The sequence below is a fragment of the Phocoena sinus genome, chromosome 1, assembly GCF_008692025.1.
Source record: "Phocoena sinus isolate mPhoSin1 chromosome 1, mPhoSin1.pri, whole genome shotgun sequence".
Classification (NCBI taxonomy): domain Eukaryota; kingdom Metazoa; phylum Chordata; class Mammalia; order Artiodactyla; family Phocoenidae; genus Phocoena; species Phocoena sinus.
The window spans coordinates 141,004,363-141,027,676 of NC_045763.1; the positions used below are offsets into that span (position 1 = coordinate 141,004,363).

At 37.1% G+C, this 23,314-nt stretch overlaps 1 protein-coding gene across 6 annotated transcripts in view; it reads left to right on the forward strand.

Annotated features, from left to right (window-relative positions):
- SWT1 (SWT1 RNA endoribonuclease homolog) overlaps nt 1-20,362 on the forward strand; it is a 91,292-nt gene extending 70,930 nt beyond the window's left edge. For 5 of the 6 annotated variants that reach the window (XM_032610593.1, XM_032610606.1, XM_032610598.1 and 2 more), the window contains 3 exons: nt 1,793-1,859; nt 5,842-5,906; nt 19,393-20,362. In XM_032610593.1, the coding sequence (XP_032466484.1) occupies nt 1,793-1,859; nt 5,842-5,906; nt 19,393-19,522 (262 nt within the window). In that variant the 3' untranslated portion in view covers nt 19,523-20,362. Of the gene's footprint in view, nt 1-1,792; nt 1,860-5,841; nt 5,907-19,392 lie in introns of those variants that run through there. The other variant, XR_004346566.1, reaches the window with a different exon arrangement.
- Nucleotides 20,363-23,314: the final 2,952 nt, after the last annotated feature.

Sequence of the window (23,314 nt, forward strand, 5' to 3'; positions counted from 1 at the left end):
CCAATGTATTTATCCTCGTTTTTTCATTCTTTTTTTCGGTATTGAGATTGTGTCTTAAAATTACTTGTTGGGAGAATAATTTTTTCTATAAAACATTTTTAGGCAGATTTTTTTTTGGCTGCACCGTGAAGCATGCAGGATCTCAGCTCCCCAACCAGGGATCAAACCTGTGCCCCTTGCATTGGGAGCACAGAGTCTTAACCACTGGACCTCCAGGGAAGACCCATAGGCAGATATTTGTTTGTTCTTAAAGATATTCTGTATGTGTCTCCTCCAAAAGAGTATGACCCATTTAAAAATTTGACTATATCCTGAGAAATTATTTATAAAAGCTCTCCCACAAGTCTGATGAGGGCCAACTTGTTTAAAGATCTAATTAAGTTTATTGAGATCAGTTAACTCTAATGTCTGACAGCATCAAGCATTGGCAAGGATGTGAGAACCTAGAGACACTGTTGTAATTAAAAGGCACTTGGAATTTAAGAATTAATTGGGGTGGATTGATTTCTCATAAGTTAAATCATCATGAACTTATTCTGTGGCTTGAAACTATTAGGCATTAGATGGTAATAATTGTTATTGTTACTATTTTATATATACATATATATAGTACTTGCTGTATATCAGACACTGTTATAAAGACTTTACAGTAACTTGTTTAATTGTCACTATAATCCTATGAAGTAAAGACTGTCACCATCCTCATTTAGCAGATAAGGAAAATAAGTCGCACAGAACTCACTCAAGAACACAGAACCCAGGCAGACATTGCTCTTAACCACTTTACCATAATGAAAGGACTGCTTTCCTTTTCTTTCCCTTTTTCAAAAGAAAAAAATCATCTTGAAAGAATTAAAAAAATACTTAGTATAAGAAAATGAGAATTAATACTTTACCGCTAGAGGGAGAAACATGGTCTTCCATTTCCTTCTTTTTATTTCTTGTTTCCATTTTATGTTTTTATGTTACTTTTTTTTTTCTTTCGCGGTACTCGGGCCGGGCCTCTCACTGTTGTGGCCTCTCCCGGTGCGGAGCACAGGCTCCGGACGCGCAGGCTCAGCAGCCATGGCTCACGGGCCCAGCCGCTCCGCAGCATGTGGGATCTTCCCGGACTGGGGCACGAACCCGTGTCCCCTGCATTGTCAGGTGGACTCTCAACTACTGCGCCACCAGGGAAGCCCTGTTTTTATGTTATTTTTATGAGTCAGTGTTACTTCTAACAACTGACATAGTCTGATTACTAATGTTTTTTCATCAACTGCTACGATGTTAGTTCAAACAGTATTATTTGAATTTAGTCACAAAATCTTTATTAGGATTTTTTTTATGTGTTTGATAGTTTATATCAGTTGTCCACTTGGATTGGTTGCACATTTTTGTGGAAAATCTTTAAGCTTTATCTGCAGCTTAAAAGATAAGGAGTGAAAAGGTACTTCACATTTCTACCTACCTTTTGAAAAATCTGTATCATTGTAACTCAAAATGTGAACTATAATTTCATGTTAGAATGCTAATGGTGTTGATTAACTGATGATGTAAATATTAATATAAGTAAACAAAAATCTTTTAATAATTTGATATCAATTGATAATCGATATTTGTTGAAGTAAGCTCATGGTTTTATAACTGTAATTGATAAATAAAGCCCCCAAAAGATTGTAAGCATTTTAATAAGCTTGTTATACAATAAGGTATCTCTCACAGTATGAATATGTGCTGGGAGAAAAGTTCAAGGTATTGTCTTTTCTTAAATCATTCATTCTTCCTCCTTTGTTTTTATTTTATTTTTTAGGATTTTGGCACCCAATAGTAATTATCAAGATGTTGAGACCCTCTATAACTTCCTAATCAAGTATGAGGTAGGAGAAATAGTTTTAAATGTTTATCATATTTCCATTATAATCAAGCTTTAATATAAACAAACATAGGTGTTCTAAAATGTAATCAAATGCTATTTAATTGATATTTGCTTTAAATTCTTGAATGCCACAGAAGTTTGCCAGTGCCAGTCAGTTTTTTTCTTTTTTTCATTCTCTAAGTAAAAACATACAGTAGAGACCTATAATAGTACACTTTATCCAACACAGAATTGTTTCTCATCAGGGGTACTGTTGGCATTTTGGACAGGTCATTTCTTCATTGTGTGGAATGTTGCAGGATGCTTTAACATCTCTGCTCCTCAGATACTAAATGCCAGTAGCTCCCCCAGTCAGTGTGACGAGCAAAAATATCTTCCACCGCACCCCACTCACATACCCAGATGGCCCCTAGGGAGGAAGAACCACCTCCGGTTGAGAACTACTGATTACTGAAAAAGAAAGCTATAATTTAGTTTCCTCCATAGCAGCAGTATAGACCCTGGAATTAAAGTTCTGGTGAGGCTCCAGTGTATTTTGTAAATTAATCTGCATGCTTTTCTTATCCTTGTTTGATCCAAGGAAAGTATTCTGTTGATCTTCAGTTTTTGTTTGCCTAAAGTTCTTTACCCATGTGCCCATACATTCTTCTTTTTAAGTGTGTGTGTATTTAATTTTTAAAATACTCTAAATAAAGGAATATGACATATTTTCAGGTGTCACTTTTCTTATGGAGTCAAACTTCTTTAAATATATTTCTTCACTTTTATTCCTGGTTAGCTCTTTATTTAACTTTTTTATGCCACATCTTACATTAAGAACCTAGTGACTAAGAACACAGACTCTGAAGTCAAACTACTCATGTTCAAATGTTGGTTCTGCTGCCTATTAACTGTATGATCTTAGACGAGTTATTTAATTCTCTTTGCCTCAGTTGCCTCATCTATAAAATGGGAGTAACATAAGTAGATAAATTACAGCTATTCTTTAAAGACTAAATAACTTAATATATATAAAGTGCTCCAAACAGTACCAAGCACAGAGTAAGTGTTCAATAAGTGTTACTTATTTTATTTAAGGAAAGAGTGGTTGTTTACATGTACTTTTTAAAAGTTACATGTACTTTTTAAATCATCTCTTTTGAGATGATTCAGTGAAATAATTATTTCATTATACTTTCTGAATTTCAAATTCAATAAAAATATATTTGTGGAAACAATGGGGACAATTTTAAAATCACATATCCTTGAAAAATCTGATATATAGGTCTTCTTTGGATTTAGTGCTTTCTGTTGCTGAGAGCATTAGGAGAAAATACCCAACTTGCTATCTATAAGAATATGTGGATCTGAGTCCCAGATTTTGAAAGTATTTCTCTTAGCAGAACTTCCTCCCCAGTACCGGTTACTACATTGGATATATTTGTCTCACATCATAAACAGTGATACAACCATTTAAATTTTTTAAGATGTTTGGCTATTTTTATACTTAACCTTTGCCTTCTAATCTTGATTTTTTAAGAATTAAAAATAATATAGTCATTTCTGATATTTGGCATTCACTGTAAATAGTACAGCTAAGAATTAACGACACCAATTCCATAATCCATTTACAATCACAACTCTAACGTTTACTGATGGGGAGGCATCTTTTAGCTCTTTGTTTTCTGGGAATTATTAAATGATATTTAATAGCATAATTTAAAATGTCCCAATATGAGTAATTTAAAATGTCGTGTATCAGAATTAATGAATAGAATGAAATGGTATATTTCAGCCTAGAACCTGTGATGTATGTCATGAATTTGTGTTTCAGTTTTCCTTTATTAGTAGTAGATTAACTGCCTACTTTATAAGTCATCTGCTGTAACCTGGAGCCACATCACACTTACACTCCAGCCACGTTCTGGGATAAGTGTCTAAATGTACATAGATGATTGTTTTTTAAAGTAAAGATAAATCTAAATACTTTTTGCTAAAAATCTACTAATGGCTTCAAAAACTATTTTGTATTCATATTATATCAGGTTCAAAATCAGTTCTTCAGCTGATTTTTCTTAGCAGTTGATAGAGAATAGATTATTCCATTCATCTTCTGATCAAAGATCTGCAGTGTTGATTGTTGAAATTTGCTGGCCTAAGTTTGGATACATTATAGGTCCTAGCATGTTGGGGCAATAGTGAAAATATCAAAGGCCCTTGAGACCAGGGCAGAACATGTAAAGAAATAGGAATTGGACTGGTTGATAAGTTAACTCTAAATGTATATTTTAGAACATTTTTGGAAGATTATTTTAATAAAAATTATAAAGTACTTAATCATGATCAATTATACACCAATTTCATAAATCATTAAATATAATAGTAAATATTATGTATAATTAAATAACATTAATTGTATATAAATATATAATCCTAATTTTAAGTGAAAATTTAGGATTATATACATTTCAACTGTTATATTTAAAAACTATGAGTTTTTAACCTTCAGTGAATGGAACATTTTCTATACAAATACGGTGACCTTATGAAAATACTGAGGAAGCTCGTAGAACTTTTGCAAATAAGCAAAACCCTAAAATCCATAGAAAACTTTCATGATATAAATCTTTAAAGTAGTGTTAATTAAATCTGGGTAGGAGCATTTTTCCTCATCAAAAAACTGCATACGGGGCTTCCTTGGTGGCGCAGTGGTTGAGAGTCCGCCTGCCGATGCAGGGGACACGGGTTCGTGCCCCGGTCCGGGAAGATCCCACATGCCGCGGAGTGGCTAGGCCCATGAGCCATGGCCGCTGAGCCTGTGCGTCCAGAACCTGTGCTCCGCAATGGGAGAGGCCACAACAGTGAGAGGCCTGCATACAGCACAAAAAGAAAAAAAAAAAAAAAACTGCATACGGCTAATAATAGCTTGAGTATTTTTAAAAGTAAATTGAATAGAAGATAGCCAGGTCTCATTTAGTTTCCCTTCACTAATACAGAATTTCTAAAAACTTAGAGACTGGGTTATATCTTGGGTAATCTGATAAAAAGAATTTCCTTCTACAAATTTCCAGATTGTTCCTTGCAACTTAAGTACAATACTGTCTAAATCAGTGGTAAGTCGCAAGAAATACAGGATTCCTTCAGTGTGTTCTCCACGTGTGCCACAACAAGTTCTTGTATGATGAAGGACTTTTATATTTTTATAGTGTTGTAAATTGTCTCTGAATTATAATATTTATAAACTTAAACATATTAGTTTAAATACTTAGACCTCAGTAGTCTGAAAAACACATTTCTTCAGAAAATGTCTATAAATCAGGCTTTTTCCTAAACAGGTAGATCTTTCCACACAGTTTATAACCTTAGTGTTTAAATGAAAGTTATTCAGTAATAACTTTCAGAAGTGTCAATCATAGTATTCAAATGTTGTTAGAGTTGAATATTTTTCTTTCAGCTTGAATTATTTCTATTCATGAAATAAGAGTTGGCTGATTGTGCTTACAGTAGTCTACATATGGAACCCCAGATCTACTCTAGTCTTTTAAGTACAGCTGTTAAAAATTTTTTTTAACAATTTATTTACTTTTCCCAGAAAATAAATATTGAATAAATACATTAGGGCTAGGCTAATTGATGCATGAATCTGTTGATAAGAGCCAGTAGTGGTAGAATTTAGTGTTTCATGTACTACACATTTTTTTTCTGTCCGTTTGATGTATAAAATGATCATCTGCTTTTGAGATTCCCACTAACCCCAGGACCATCTCACTTCTTCTGGTTCTGTGAACAGATTAAGTTGTAACAATAGGACTAATATTTTTACACATAGTTCAGTGTTAGTATTATGGTCACTGATCTTCTAATTGTTATTATTTAGTCCTTTTTATGCAAAAACTAGAAACTTGACATTCTGCTTCCTCAGAATATGGGCCATTCTATTTGTGCTCTCACCACTCATTTGACTTAATATGCATTTTAAATAGCTATATCTTTGTTCTTTTCAGGTAAATAAAAATGTCAAATTTACTGCCCAGGAACTTTATGATTGTGTTTCACAGGCTGAGTATCGGTAAGTCATATCTGTGTGTAGATATATCAGTGTAACACTCTTTTACCATGTATAGCACCACTTGGTGGTGGTGCTGAAGGGTTCTTTTTACGTCTTCACTAAACTATGACATTTTTTTAACCTTTCTTTTTTTTATTTTTTTATTTTTATTTATTTATTTATTTATTTATGGCTGTGTTGGGTCTTCATTGCTGCGTGTGGGCTTTCCCTAGTTTCGGGGAGCAGGGGCTACTCTTCATTGCGGTGCTTCTCATTGCAGTGGCTTCTCTTGTTGTGGATCACGGGCTCTAGGCAGGCGGGCTTCAGTAGTTGCGGCACGTGGGCTCAGTAGTTGTGGCCCGCGGGCTCTAGAGCACAGGCTCAGTAGTTGTGGCGCACGGGCTTAGCTGCTCCACGGCATATGGGATCTTCCCAGACCAGGGCTCGAACCCGTGTCCCCTGCGTTGGCAGGTGGATTCTTAACCACTGTGCCACCAGGGAAGCCCCTAACCTTTCTAAATATGAAATATCTCATACATACATAAGAGTTGTATGTGTATGTATGTATGCACATAGCAAGTTTAAGTTTGAAAGTGGTTCTCAAGCTTTGGGGCATCAAGGTTCTTTTATATTTTTTAAAAATACTGGACACCCCTAAGAGCTTTTGTTTATGTGGGTCTTATCTATCTATATTTACTGTATTAGAAATTAGAACTGAGAAATTTAAAAATATTCAATTAAAAATAACAGCTAATTACATGTTATGATAAGTAACATAATTATGAAAATAATTTTTTCCAAACACAAAATATTACTTACAAGCATGGCCTTGTAAGAGATTTCTGCAAATCTCTTAATGTCTGACTTAATAGAAGACAGGTAGATTCTCATTGCTTCTTTTGCATTTAGTCTCAGTAATCCCATGTTACATATCTATGGAAAACTGTTGTACACTCTCATAAGGACGAGAATTCAAAAGGCAAATCACGTCTTAGTCTTACGGAAATACCTTTGACCTCACAGACCCTTTGAAAGAGTCTACATTCCCCAGTCTATGTTTTGAAGAACAGCTCGTATAAAGAATACTCATATGCCTGCCATCCTGGGCCAAGGCAGACAAATTCATGAGGATTAAATACCTATTTAACCCTTCCAGGGTTGCCCTCCAGTCCCATACCCCCTGCCCCCAACCCCCAACCCATATTGGTTTTTTAAAATAATTTTATTGAAGTACAGTTGATTTACAGTGTTGTGTTAATTTCTGCTGTACAGCAAAGTGACTCAGTTATACATATATATTTATATTCTTTTTCATATTCTTTTCCATTATGGTTTATCACAGGATATCAAATATAGTTCTCTGTGTTATATGGTAGGACCTTGTTGTTTATCCATTCTAAATGTAATAGTTTGCATCTGCTAACCCCCAACTCCCAATCCTTCTCTCCCCAACCCCACCTCCCCCTTGGCAAACACAAGTCTGTTCTCTGTATCTGTGAGTCTGTTTTTGTTTCAAAGATATGTTCATTTGTGTCATATTTTAGATTCCACGTGTAAGTGATATCATACAGTATTTGTCTTTCTGACTTACTTCACTTAAAAGGTCCATCCCTGTTGCTGCAAATGGCATTATTTCATTCTTTTTTATGGCTGAGTAATATTCCATCGTGTGTGTGTGTGTGTATGTCTGTGTGTGTGTGTGTATACCACATCTTTCTCCATTCATCTGTCAGTGGACATTTAGGTTGTATCCATGTCTTGGCTATTGTAAATAGTACTGCTGTGAACACGGGGCTGCATGTATCTTTTCAAATTATAGCTTTGTCTGGGTGTATGCCCAGGAGTGGGATTGCTGGATCATATGGCAACTCTATTTTTAGTTTTTTGAAGAACCTCCATACTGTTTTCCACGGTGGCTGCACCAATTTACATTCCCACCAACAGTGTAAAAGGGTTCCCTTTTTCTCACACCCATTTCCATTCTGACTGGTGTGAGATGGTACCTCATTGTAATTTTGATTTGCATTTCTCTAATAATTGGGGATGATGAGCATCTTTTCATGTGCCTACTGGCCGTCTGTATGTCTTCTTTGGAGAAATGTCTATTTAGGTCTTCTGCTCATTTTTCGATTGGGTTGTTTGTTTTTGTTGTTGAGTTGTATGAGCTGTTTGTATACTTTGGAAAGTAAGCTGTTGCCAGTCGCATCATTTGCCAATATTTTCTCCCATTCTGTAGGTTGTCTTTTCATTTTGTTTATGGTTTCCTTTGCTGTGCAAAAGCTTATAAGTTTGATTAGGTCCCATTTGTTTATATTTGCTTTTATTTCTGTTGCCTTGAGAGACTGACCAAAGAAAACATTGCTACGATTTATGTCAGAGAATGTTTTGCCTATGTTTTCTTCTAGGAGTTTTATGGTGTCTTGTCTTATATTTAAGTCTTTAAGCCATGTTGAGTTTATTTTTGTGTATGGTATGAGGGTGTGTTCTAGCTTCATTGGTTTACATACGGCTGTCCAACTTTCCCAACCCCACTTGCTGAAGAGACTGTCTTTACCCCACTGTATATTCTTGCCTCCTTTGTAGAAGATTAATTGTCCATTGGTGTGTGGATTTATTTCTGGGCTCTCTGTTCTGTTCCATTGATCCATATTGTTTTGTTTGTTTGTTTTTACTTAAAATTTTTATTTATTATGTAATCAATATAATACATGCTTATAAAAATGCAGAAATTGCAGATAAATTTCATTTTTTAATATACTTTTACACAGATTATACTGTATATATATGGTTGTGTATGCTATTTATTTTCCAACTTAACAAACCTCAATAACCCACACCTCTGTAACCAGAATCTCAACAAGCATCATTTTTAATGTCTATATATACTTACATTGTCTAAATGTACCATGATTCAGTTAAGTATTTCCTTAAATGTTGGACATTGACCATATTTCCATTTTTAAACCACTTTATGTAATACTGTGTTCAGTATCTGCAGAAATCTTTGACCATGTTTCTATTTCTTTAGACTATGAACATCTTAAAATATCTTGATAATCTGTTGTTCTTCTCCCCAAAGATTCTCGTAGTTTATTTTCGAAACTAGTAATGTATAAAGAAGTATTTAGGGTTCTTATCAAAATACTAGCTTTACCAAAATTTTTCTTTTCTTTTTCCCATCACACCATTCTGCCCTTTAGCTCATGTTAAAGGAGGGGAAGGGGGCTGTTGGATGGGGAGGAAAGACAGCCAAAAAACAAACAAAAATTACATACAATAATGGTGGTCATACATTCTACAAGTGATAGCCATTTTCAAATTTTCCATCAGCCTCCATCTTTAAAGGGAACCTCTCAGATGATATGAATGGGGAATCCAGGCTTATTTTGTTTTTATTTCTTTTGAATTTTATTTTATTTTTTTTTATACAACAGGTTCTTATTAGTTATCTATTTTATACATATTAGAGTATATATGTCAATCCCAATCTCCCAGTTCCTCCTACCACCACCACCACCCCCGCCACTTCCCCCCTTCGTGTCCATACGTTTGTTCTCTACATCTGTGTCTCCATTTCTGCCCTGCAGACTGGTTCATCTGTACCATTTTTCTAGGTTCCACATATATGCGTTAATATACAATATTTGTTTTTCTCTTTCTGACTGACTTCACTCTGTATGACAGTCTCTAGATCCATCCACATCTCTACAAATGACCCAATTTCGTTCCTTCTTATGGCTGAGTAATATTCCGTTGTATATATGTACCACATCTTCTTTATCCATTCATCTGTCGATAGGCATTTAGGTTGCTTTCATGACCTGTCTATTGTAAATAGTGCTGCAATGAACATTGGGGTGCATGTGTATTTTTGAATTATGGTTTTCTCTGGGTATATGCCCAGTAGTGGGATTGCTGGGTCCTATGGTAATTCTATTTTTGGTTTTTTAAGGAACCTCCATACTGTTCTCCATAGTGGCTGTATCAATTTACATTCCCACCAACAGTGCAAGAGGGTTGCCTTTTCTCCACACCCTCTCCGGCATTTGTTGTTTGTATATTTTCTGATGATGCCCATTCTAACTGGTGTGAGGTGATACCTCATTGTAGTTTTGATTTGCATTTCTCTAATAATTAGTCATGTTGAGCAGCTTTTCATGTGCTTCTTGGCCATCTGTATGTCTTCTTTGGAGAAATGTCTATTTAGGTCTTCTGCCCATTTTTGGATTGGGTTGTTTGTTTTTTTAATATTGAGCTGCATGAGCTGTTTATAATTTTGGAGATTAATCCTTTGTCTGTTGATTCATTTGCAAATATTTTCTCCCATTCTGAGGGTTGTCTTTTTGTCTTGTTTGTAGTTTCCTTTGCTTTGCAAAAGCTTTTAAGTTTCATTAGGTCCCATTTGTTTATACTTCCATTACTCTAGGAGGTGGATCAAAAGAGATCTTGCTGTGATTTATGTCAAAGAGTGTTCTTCCTATATTTTCCTCTAAGTGTTTTATAGTGTCCGGCCTTACATTTAGGTCTTTAATCCATTTTGAGTTTATTTTTGTGTATGGTGTTAGGGAGTGTTCTAATTTCATTCTTTTACATGCATGTAGCTGTCCAGTTTTCCCAGCACCACTTATTGAAGAGACTGTCTTTTCTCCATGGTATATCCTTGCCTCCTTTGTCATAGATTAGTTGACCATAGGTGCATGGGTTCCTCTCTAGGCTTTCTCTCCTGTTTCCATTGATCTATATTTCTATTTTTGTGCCAATACCATATTGTCTTGATTAATGTAGCTTTGTAGTATAGTCTGAAGTCAGGGAGTCTTGATTCCTCCACCTCTGTTTTCTTCCCACAAGACTGCTTTGTCTATTCGGGGTCTTTTGTGTCTCCATACAAATTTTAAGATTTTTTGTTACAGTTCTGTAAAAAAATGCCATTGGTAATTTGATAGGGATTGCATTGAATCTGTAGATTGCTTTGGGTAGAATAGTCATTTTCACAATATTGATTCTTCCAATCCAAGAACATGGTATATCTCTCCATCTGTTTATGTCATCTTGATTTCTTTCATCAGTGTCTTATAGTTTTCTGAGTACTGGTCTTTTACCTCCTTAGGTAGGTTTATTCCTAGGTATTTAATTATTTTTGTTGCAGTAGTGAATGGGATTGTTTCCTTAATTTCTCTTTCTGATCTTTTGTTGTTAGTGTATAGGAATGTGAGAGATTTCTGTGCATTAATTTAGTATTCTGCAACTTTACCATATTCATTGATTAGCTCTAGTAGTTTTCTGGTGGCATCTTTAGGGTCCTCTATGTATAGTATCACATCATCTACAAACAGTGCCAGCTTTACTTCTTCTTTTCCATTGTATTCCTTTTATTTCTTTTACTTCTTTGATTGCAGTGGCTAGGACTTCCAAAACTGTGTTGAATAATAGTGGCTAGAATGGATATCCTTTTCTTGTTCCTGATATTAGAGGAAATGCTTTCAGTTTTTCACCATTGAGAATGATGTTTGCTGTGGGTTGTTGTATATGGCCTTTATTATGTTGAGGTAGGTTCCCTCTATGCTGCTTTCTGGAGAGTTTTTATCATAAGTGGGTGTTGAATTTTGTCAGAAGCTTCTTCTGCATATATTGAGATGATCATATGGTTTTTCTTCTTCAATTTGTTAATGTGGTGTATCACATTGATCGATTTGCGTATATTGAAGAATCCTTGCATCCCTTGTTCATGGTGTATGATCCTTTCAGTGTGTTGTTGGATTCTGTTTGCTAGTATTTTGTTGAGGATTTTTGCATCTATATTCATCAGTGATATTGGTCTGTAATTCTCTTTTTTAGTAGTATCCTTATCTGGTTTTGGTATCAGAGTGATGGTGCCCTCATAGAAGCCATCTGGTCCTAGACTTTTGTTCGTTGAAGGATTTTTAATCACAGTTTCAATTTCATTACTTGAGATTGGTCTGTTCATATTTTCTGTTTCTTCCTGTTTCAGTCTTGGAAGGTTTTACCTTTCTAAGAATTTGTCCATTTCTTCCAGATTGTCCATTTTCTTGGCATAGAATTGCTTGTAGTAGTCTCTTATGATACTTTGTATTTCTGCGGTGTCTGTTGTAACTTCTCCTTTTTCATTTCTAATTTTATTGATTTGAGTCCTCTCTTTTTCTTGTTGAGTCTGGCTAAAGGTTTATCAATTTTGTTTACCTTCTCAAAGAACCAGCTTTTAGTTTTCTTGATCTTTGCTATTGTTTTCTTTGTTTCTATTTCATCTATTTCTGCTCTGATCTTTATGATTTCTTTCCTTCAACTAACTTTGGGTTTTGTTTGTTCTTCTTTCTCTAGTTCCTTTGGGTGTAAGGTTAGATTGTTTTTTTGAGATTTCTCTTGTTTCTTGAGGTAGGCTTGTATTGCTACAATCTTCTCTCTTAGAACTGCTTTTTCTGCATCCCATAGGTTTTGGATCGTCGTGTTTTCGTTGTCTTTTTTCTCTAGGTATTTTTTTGTTTCCTCCTCGATTTCTCCTTTGATCTCTTGGTTATTTAGTAACATATTGTTTAACCTCTATGTGTTTGTGTTTTTTACGGTTTTTTCCCTGTAATTGATTTCTAATCTTATAGCGTTGTGGTCGGAAAAGATGCTTGATATGATTTCTGTTTTCTTAAATTTACCAAGGCTTGATTTGTGACCCAAGATGTGATCTATCCTGGAGGATGTTCCATGTGCACTTGCGAAGAAGGTGTAATCTGCTGTGTTTGGATGGAATGTCCTATAAATATCAATTAAATCTGTCTGGTCTATTATGTCATTTAAAGCTTGTGTTTCTTTATTAATTTTCTGTCTGGATGATCTGTCCATTGGAGTAAGGGAGGTGTTAACATCCCCTGCTATTGTTGTGTTACTGTCAATTTCCTCTTTTATAGCTGTTAGCAGTTGCCTTATGTATTGAGTTGCTTCTGTGTTGGGTGCATATATATTTATAACTGTTATATCTTCTTCTTGGATTGATCTCTTGATCATTATGTAGTGTCCTTCCTTGTCTCTTGTAACATTCTTTATTTTTAAGTCTATTTTATCTGATATGAGTATTGCTACTCCAGCTTTCTTTTGATTTCCACTTGCATGTAATATCTTTTTCCATCCCCTCACTTTCAGTCTGTATGTGTCCTAGGTCTGATGTGGGTCACTTGTAGACAGCATATGTATGGGTCTTGTTTTTGTATCCATTCAGCGAGCCTGTGTCTTTTGGTTGGAGCATTTAATCCATTCACATTTAAGGTAATTATCGATGTGTAAGTTCCTGTTACCATTTCTTAATTGTTATGGGTTTGTGTTTGTTGGTCCTTTTCTTCTTTTGTGTCTCCCCCTTAGAGAATTTCCTTTAGCATTTGTTGTAGAGCTGATTCGGTGGTGCTGAATTCTCTTAACTTTTGCTTGTCTGTAAAGCTTTTGATTTCTCTGTCGAATCTGAATGAGATCCTTGCTGGGTAGAGTAATCTTGGTTGTAGGTTCTTCCCTTTCATCACTTTAAATATATCGTGCCGCTCCCTTCTGGCTTGTAGAGTTTCTGTTGAGAAATCAGCTGTTAACCTTATGGGAGTTCCCTTGTATGTTATTTGTCGTTTTCCCTTGTTGCTTTCAATAATTTTTCTTTGTCTTTAATGTTTGTCAATTTGATTACTATGTGTCTCGGCCTGTTTCTGCTTGGGTTTATCCTGCCTGGGACTCTCTGCGCTTCCTGGACTTGGGTGGCTATTTCCTAACCATGTTAGGGACGTTTTCGACTGTAATCTCTTCACATATTTTCTCAGGTCCTTTCTCTCTTTCTTCTCCTTCTGGGACTCCTATAAATGCGAATGTTGTTGCACTTAATGTTGTCCCAAAGGTCTCTTAGGCTGTCTTCATTTCTTTTCATTGTTTTTTATTTATTCCGTTCTGCAGCAGTGAATTCCACCGTTCTGTCTTCCAGGTCACTTATCCGTTCTTTTGCCTCAGTTATTCTGCTATTGATTCCTTCTAGTGTAGTTTTCATTTCCGTTATTGTATTGTTCATCTCTGTTTGTTTGTTCTTTAATTCTTCTAGGTCTTTGTTAAACATTTCTTGCATCTTCTCAATCTTTGCCTCCATTCTTTTTCCAAGGTCCTGGATCATCTTCACTATTATTATTCTGAATTCTTTTTCTGGAGGGTTGCTATCTCCACTTCATTTAGTTGTTTTTCTGGGGTTTTAGCTTGTTACTTCATCTGGTACAAAGTTCTCTGCCTTTTCATTTTGTCTGTCTTTCTGCGAATGTGGTTTTCCTTCCACAGGCTGCAGAATTGTTCTTCTTGCTTCTGCTGTCTTCCCTCTTCGTATTGTTCCTTATTTCAACATTGAGATTCATCCACATTGAGGCATGGAGCAATAGTCAGTTTACACTCAGTTCTATTATAACATGACATATGTGTTCCTAAGTATCACTGTTATGCAGATTGCATACTGCATACTGAACTATGAAAATTCATGCAATAAAAGCCACAGGTCTCATAGAAAAGGTGGAGTTGGGGTACGTCACTCACAAACTTAATAAGTGGACTTCCCTGGTGGCACAGTGGTTGAGAGTCCGCCTGCTGATGCAAGGGACACGGGTTCGTGCCCCGGTCCGGAAAGATCCCACATGCCGCGGAGCGGCTGGGCCCGTGAGCCATGGCCACTGGGCCTGCGCACTATGGCCGCTGGGCCTGCGCGTCCAGAGCCTGTGTTCTGCAACAGGAGAGGTCACAGCAGTGAGAGGCCCACGTACCGAAAAAAAAAAACAAACTTAATAAAGGACATTGAAAAAAAGATAGGAACCTAATCTAAATAGTATCACAGTTTTACACATTTTAGGACAAATTGTCCTAAAATGGTTAAAAAATGGTTAAAAAACACATAAGTCCTAAAATAAATCTAACACTTTACCTTTAAAAGAAAGTGAAGTTTGCTATGGACCTGATCATAGGAAAGGTTGTAGCCTGTGGATTAGTGTGATGTGGTAGAATCTGAAATTGGATATAAGGGTGTAGCACCAGATATGAATAGTTGTGGCTCATAACAGGAGGAAAGCTGAGGTAGCTGGTACATATTTGAAGTACATGCATGTGTGTATTGTGTATATTCCTAAGCAGTTTGGTTCAGCTGTGGTGCAGTTTTCTCTGTTCATCTAGCATTTTTCACTGTTGAAATCCTGTTTAAGAAAATGCAAAATTTTTGTTGTGCTCAAATTGTTCCTTAATGTATTGATGGTGCTGCAACAAATTCTTGTGTTGTAAACAAGAACTGTAACAGAACTGATGGTATTTTTACTGCTATGTAATGTGCCACTGTATCACTAAACCACAGTTTATTTGCCATTTGTAATTTGCAGATATATTTGTGTAGCTATAAAATTGTATGAGAAGACATGGTGACAGAGTTAATTATCAAGGTGCTTCTACTGGTAAAACTCTAGATTGATAAATATATTTGGTGATATCAAGGCACTAGGATTGATAATCATACACAAATGTTACTAGGCAGCATAACTATGAAAATTCACTCACTCACTAGATTAAAGTAAGTTTTCTAAGAAAATCTGAAGCCAGTGGGGCATGCATTATCTGTTGTAGCTGGGGGTGAAAATGGTTTTTTACCCTGATATTCAGACTCTCAATTAATCAGTTGTACTCTTATTTATATATCTTTACAACTACTCTACATGTAAAGGTTTGTGTACATGAGATTTGTATCAAAAATATAATGTCTTCCAACCTTAGTGATACTTTTGAAGGTGTAGAAAGGTCACCATATATAACTTGGAGGGCAGAGTCCCTTGCAGGATGGTTTCAATCAAATGTCTAAAATTATTTTGACTTCAGCTTACTGTTTAAATACTTTGGAGGTTTTGGATTTTTGTTTGTTTGTTTTTTGCAGGGGGGAGGGTGCAAGGGTCAAGCTTGAATGTTCAAAGTTAAAGTGGTAGTACCCATTTTTCTCTTCTTTGTTTTCCTTCCACTTACTATGCCAGGGATTTGAATTATGATATTAATTAATAAGCTCCCTCTTATATCCTAAAAGTGTGAGTTTTAAGAGAATTCAAATACATCTAATATCTTGAATGCATTGGAAAATGGGGATTGCTGTTCAATGGGCTTTTGGTTATTAGCTTTTAGATTTGTTACTCTGTTGTTTGTTTTGAAATTATTTGCCATATTTTCAGTGAATGGTCCCTCCCATATTAGCCTCTGGTGTACTCCACTGCTCATGTAAGCTGCCAGAAGACAGAGGTTCTTTTCGTTTCAGTAGTCTATACTAGACACAGAGCCAAACACAATAGATACGAGGTAGCAGAGTTTCCCTGTGACTCAGAGGTGAAAACAGAAGAATGATTTAACTTGGCAAAGACAGTTACTTAGATTGTCTGAATTTGCTAATCTTTGTTTTTGATTTGTAAAGTGTTCCTTGTGAAGGAAGAGGCTATGATGTGCCCAACACCATATTTATTGCACTAGGGAGGAAATTAAGTAGCTCAAGAACAGAAAACTATTTTGTAGGTTCTGATAAAGCAAGTAATTAAGGTTTCAGATTGAAAGTAGCTTTGATCAAAAGTTGAATTCCATGACACAGTAGAACCTTGGTGTTTATATGTATAAATCAGTGTTTTCTGTCTTCTGCAATTTGTAGGTTCTTTGTTATAGCTTTCGCTCTTGCCAGTGGGGTCTGAGCACTGCTTACCCTGAGCAGATGAGGAGTTTGCTCAGAAAATCCAGGATGGTAAATTATAACAAGATTATCAAACAAATATCTTATGTGTGATATCTTCTACGTATATGAGAAATAAGTTAGGAACAGTATTTAATTCACTTTGTTTGACAGAATGTTCTGACATGTTTGCAAGACAAGTCTCTAAGGTCATTTTTTCTATGTGAAATGCACATTAGTTTGTGACATCAGCTCCATAAAGTACCTGGCGTATCCACATAATATGCCGCCTGAGGCCTGTGTATCAGGAGCAGCTTTGTTTTCCTTCTAGCGGCTGCTTTCAGGGATTACTGCTTTCTGACTCCAGGAATTGGCTCCATGGTAGTATCTTCTAGATTACATTAGAGCTGCGGTTCCTGGACCTGAGTGTCAGCACCACCTGGGAACTTGCAAGGAATGCAAACTCTAAGGCTCCAGCCCAGACCTTCTGAATCAGAAACTGTTTATATACTGTTTTTATATGCACTACACTGTATTCCATTTTTCCTTTATTTGAGATACACATTGCAAATGTATAGAAACATTGAGAGAGTTGTAAAACATATCCATTGTAGACGTTTTTCTTGTACCTAAAAAGGATTTTGGAAAAACTGCATCAAATATTGGAGTTAGGGCACTTAAATACACTACTGCCATGCCACTTTGACAAAACTAGCTATGGAAATGAGTCAGATAACCACTGGAATTATTTTTTAATTGATCTGATCAAATTTCCAGTTATTTTGACCCATCTGAGATTTGGTCAAATTAAGTTTGATACTCATAATAGGACAATTTAGAAAGACAGCGGCAGTTCTCTAGAAGTTTCATGAGCAATATAGAATTGCAGAACTAGAAGCAACCTCCAGTCTCGAGCTTTGTTCCAGAAAGGATTAGGAGTTGGGATTGTTTAGTTTGGAAAAGAGAAATAGTGTCACTGTAAGGGACATAAAATATTTGTACTATTAGAAGAAATAAGAATAGCAACTTTTTGTTTTGTTTTAATTTAGGCAGACAGGTCAGATAGGTAATTTTTTAAGGCCCAATGTAAAGGAAGAACTTTCTAGCAATTAAGAGATATCAAAATATGTAATGGCCTTTCTCTCAGTTGTAAATATCTCATCACCAAGAGGTGAAAGCCAAGGTGAGATGATTCATCGGGGATGCTACAGAATGGTAGACAAAAGTGTTAATATTCTGCCATATCTAATATTCTGCCATTCTACATATAATCTAGACTATCTTCATAGTCTAGTATAGACCCAACACATGTGATGAAAAACACCTGGTACTTTCCTCAGCCAGCAATGACAACTTGATGCAGGAAACAAAATCTGTAGGTGATAATCCATTGTCAGAATGCTGACTCCCACAAATAAAACCAAATGCCATTAGGATGAAAAGAGGGGATAGGGCTCTCCTCTTAACTATGAGAGGAGGAAAAAAGAGGAGAAGAAAAAGAAAAGACATCGAAATAGATTAAAAGTCTAGTTACTAAGGAATTTTCTTCCACATGTGGAATAAGTAACCAAGAACAGGAATAGGGGCCTCCCCTTTTTATTTCATTTTCAAGTTTATAAGAAGACATTTTACATCTCTCCAATTTTGGACCTCTTAGGGTCTTCGGAAGATCATTTTCTGAGCAGTTATAAAGAACTGGCAATGACATAACACTGATTTTAAGCACTCCAAATGCAGGAAACAGGACTAGAGTAACACAAAGCCAAAAGTCAGGTTTCAGCCAGCCCCAGGGAAGCCACACGTCTTCAGGAAGTGAGGCTGCTCAAAATACAGTGTATTTACTTTGCTGCGGCTCCTAGCTCTCATCCTAGTCCTTGAGCTCTGATTGACTTCTTTTTTCTTCGTACCCTGCATCAAGGGATCCGTGAGGGTGGAGGGGCAGAGGAGGGGCAGTGTGCAAAGGTAGCTGGAAGTCCTCCCCGACACTCTGGACATGGTTCAGAGCAATCTTAGAAGCCAAAGAAGTCATAACAGTGTAATTTTCATAACTGCCATTTCTTGAACACCTTTATATACCAGATGCTGTACTGGGTACTGGGTATTCTTCGTGAACTTATGTAGACCATCTCTCAATAGATTTAAATAGGTTTCCATGAGATTTGAACTCTATAGACACCATGTATAATGATTGGTGCTCTAACCGATAACTTAAAGACCTCACAGCTTGTAGGCCTCCTGTCAGCTTTTGAGAGTCCAGCCAGGCTTCATCTTAGATAAAATTGTGAGTAGTCATGGCACATATCAGGCCTTTACTCCCTGCTTCCCCACCTCTGGTTTAGAGTAATTATCTAGTATTCATTTGTTAATGACTAGGTTACCTATCTTGACAGTTCTCTTTAAGAGTTGAAGCTCTGTCAACTTCCTATCCCCTCGCCAGTGTCTGTTCCGGTCTGGAGGTACACCCTCTTAGTATCCTCCAGTTTACCTGTTCTCTAACTCCCAAGCAAAATAAAACAAAAATATGTGATCTACTCCACAGTGTTCTTGTTGACAGCAGGTCTGCCATGGGAAGCTTTATTCCTGAATGAAGGAATTGCACCAAAATCATCTCCATGTTGACTGTCTGCGAACCCGTGCTGCTAAGTGCTTATCCTCCCATGTTGTTTGGTTTGGGCTAAGGATCCATAACTTTGGCATTTTCGCTCTCAGATATCAAATAATGTATTTCAAATCCCAGTGTTCTCCTGTTGTATTAAGATTTTTTTCATTTATCTGACTAGCTCTCTTGTAGTGATATAAAATTTCTTTATCCCCTAGGGAAAAGTTAACCATCGGATGCCGCCAACTGGTTGAGATGGAACATACCATGCAACAGTGCAATGCCTCCGTCTATATGGAGGCCAAAAAGAGGGGATGGTGTGAAGACATGCTCAACTATAGAACCTAAGTGCTGATTTTGTAACTTAGAAGGAACTGCATCTATCTTCAGGAACAAGAGTAGCTTTCAACCTTTTGTGCCAAACCCGGGAGACTTGCAAGAAATGTCTTAAGAAATGTCTCAAATGTCAATGTCTCATAAGTACAAAAAGATAATTGCCTATTACTGACAATCTCATTGAGGTTCTAATGTGTCCATTGTGGGATAAACTGTGAACTCAACTTGTCTGAAGTTGACTTTACCTCCCTACCTCTACTCCTAATACTGAGCCAGTGTGTCTAAGGAAAGGAGAGCCATCTTTTTGGTCATCTTAGGGCAAGAGCCACTGCGGCATCTGAGGAAGGCCCAGGACACAGTGTTAGCATCTCTCTCAACAATAAATATGGGTATGTGACCAGAGACGTTTCCAGACCTCAAGAAAGAATTAGGACATGACCATGCTCACCATATTCCACAAGAGAAATCTTACCCTGGGCTGTTTTATGATCAAACTGTCTTCCATGTAGACACAATACATAATACGTATCCCTTCTACTTCCCCCAAGGTAAGGGAAGTAGAATTTTGACTTGGGCTCCAACTTGCTGCAGTAGCCTCTTTTCTTCCCTGGCCTTGTCACTTCTCAGTGCATTTCTCATGGGATAAACAGGGAGACCCCTCTGCTCAGTGTCCTCTTAAATGTGAAACAGCATGGATTTATCAGGTAGCAGTGGCTGATGTTTGCCCCTGGCTAAACCAAGTGTTTAACTGACTTCTTCTTTAGTTATAAATACCATCTATGGAAATCCTTGTTTACTAAAGTATATTATGCTTTTGTTAATACATTAGATTAAATCTAATTTGGTACTCTATTATAAATGTTAATTTATTTTTTTAAAAAAGCAATGAATTATTTTTAGTGATTTTGCTTTTCATTTTACTTCCAATTTTTTTTCTGAACTGCATACAGGTATGATTATAAAAGTGAACCTCCAATGAAAGAGAACTATGCAGGATGCCCACTAGCAGGAAGAAGGATCTGATGAGCTTTGTTTGCTTAGAAAGCCACACCTCCTCCTGGCGCTCAAAGTGCCCTCAGGGATATGAGCCTGGGTAGAAGGAGAAGCTTCCAGAGCACCTCTGCTGTCTGCCTCTTTCCTTTTCCATCCCCTCCCCCTACCAAAGATTTCTTCAGACTTTTATCCCTCAGCTGCTTCTAGTTGTTATTGAGTTTTGCCCTGCTTTGTTTTTGTTGCTGTTGTTGTTGTTTTGGTCGCAGCTTGCAGGATCTTAGTTCCCTGACTAGGGATTGAACCGTGGGCCACTGCAGTGAAAGCGCAGAGTCCTAACCCCTGGGCCGCCAGGGAACTCCTTGCTGCGCTTCATTACCTCCCTTTTTCTCTCTTATCTTTTTAATATGTTATACTTTTTAGGAAATTTCTTTTCACTCCTATCATCTGAATACTTCTACGTGTTTCACCCTATGCATGTGGATTTTAATTTTATCCTAATCTATGTGTCTTTCACTTTGTACGTTAATTTGTCAATTTTCAACCTTTTTAAAATTTTTTTTTTTTGCGGTACACGGGCCTCTCACTGTTGTGGCCTCTCCTGTTGCGGAGCACAGGCTCCAGATGCGCAGGCTCAGCGGCCATGGCTCACGGGCCCAGCCGCTCTGCAGCATGTGGGATCCTCCCAGACCGGGGCACGAACCCATGTCCCCTGCATCGGCAGGCAGACTCTCAACCACTGCGCCACCAGGGAAGCACTAAATATTTATTTTGATATGTGAAAATGTTTTAACTTTCTAGTCTTATTTTTATCTTTAGAAGACATTCTTTAAAATTTTTTTAGTGTTTGTTTCTTTGAAATGTAAGGGTTTTGGGGTTTTTTTTTCTTCTTTTTGTTGCCTTCTTTTCTTATCTTAAACTTTATACTTTTTTTCTAACAGTACAGTGTGGGAGTTGAGGAATCCCTTTCCTCCCATCCCCTGCTCGCTCTTTTCTGGGTCTCCTCTCTGGATTGGAGTAACTCAGTTTGACATAAGGATCCTAAGCCCCACCTTGGTAAGTTTGTTTTCATGGGAAATTATCATATCTTTAGAACTCCAGGTTTTAAAATCTCCATTCAGTAAACATAGCTATTATATTTGGGGCAGAAGCTTCATAAGCATGCCATGAACCAGAAGGGACTGATGGGAAAAGTCACATGAGGGCAAGGGCTCTCTACATAAAGTCTTGCCTTAGTGAGGAGCTGGTGATAACTTCCTGAGAAGCATCCCTGAGGATTTTGACAGCAAAGTTCCTGGAACCATTTTACTGTAGCCTTTTCCAGCTTACTTCCACAAGATAGTCCATTTCCTTCTGGAAAGGACCAGGGAGGGTCCTCTGGCTTGGCCAGGCCACAGCTCTTCCAGCATTCTAAGCCAAAGAAAAGCTGGCTAAAGACTTAGAGTCTGTTGTACCCTACTGGGTCCTCCTGTTAGGACCTGCAGTGGGCACTTGGGACTGCACAGATTGGAACTTCATAGATGGGTTGATTTCACTCTCCTATCATTGTCTTTGCCTGTCATGAAAGACAGGGGACACAAGACAAACCTGAAACTTTATTTCCTTGATCTTTTAGACATCATCTTAAAACACAAGTCCTTTCATCCTTTCAGGGTTGATCCACAATTATTTAGTATTGTGGTCTCCCTTAAGAACCTAGCTTTTATTGTTCATACTCCTGATGTGACATCTCCCCACGCCCACCTATCTATTGGAGCCTTTTAGCTCCCTACCGTGTGAGATGGGATGAAGTTACCTTTATCTTATCAGAGGGAATATACCTCACTACTGAATAATGAAATGCATCCTCCACTTAGGAAGTGCTGCCACCCATACTCCTTTTCTGATTTAGATTGGACTGGCAGTCCAGTCTCCCTCCCAGTTGGTGGCTCTTTAAGCTATTTTGCCAACAAACAACAGAAAACCCCACTCCAGTGAAAATAAGCAACTCCATGAGCTTGAGCAGAATTTACAGCTATGAACCTATAAGGTAAGGCAGTAAGACACTCAAATCTCAGTTACCAACATGGCTCGCTGCTCCTAACTACAAACCAAATTCAATATCCTAGCCTTCGCAACTCTTTATTGTAGACTAATGGTTATTGCTGAACTACATTAACTCAGTACATAACGCTTGCATGGCCAGTGGGGATGAACGGTTCCCTGATGCGATTTCCAGTCAGGTAAAATATTGACATGTCCTAGACTTTTTAAAAAAGGCTTTTCCCTTTAAAGGTTTGGTTAAGCTAGAAAGACAAAAGTGTAAAACTGTAGTTTTGAGTTTTGTCAAACACAATCACATAATCACCAGCACACTCAAGTAATGAGTTCCATTGCTCCTCGAAATTCCCTTGTGCCCGCCCCTTTGTAGCCAACTCCCATCCCCATCTCAGGAAGCCACTGATGTGTCTGCTATCCATGTAGCTCTCTTTTCCAGAATGCTATGCAAATGGAGGCTTTTGAAGCTGGCTTTTCACTTAGCATGATGCTTCTGAGGATCCATCCATGCTGTTTTATCAATAAATACTTCACTGTTTTTATTCCTGAGTAGTATTCCATTTTATTCATGTGCCCTTCCATTCATTCACCAGTTGGAAGGATATTTGAATTTTCAGTTTTTGGTGATTATGAGTAAAGCTGCTATATTCACACACAGGTTTCTGTAAGAACAGGTTTTCATTTCACTTGGGTAAATACCTAGGAATGGGATTACTGTGTCATAGGATACTTAACTTTATAAAAAAGTGTCAAACTTTTTCCAAACTGACCTTACAA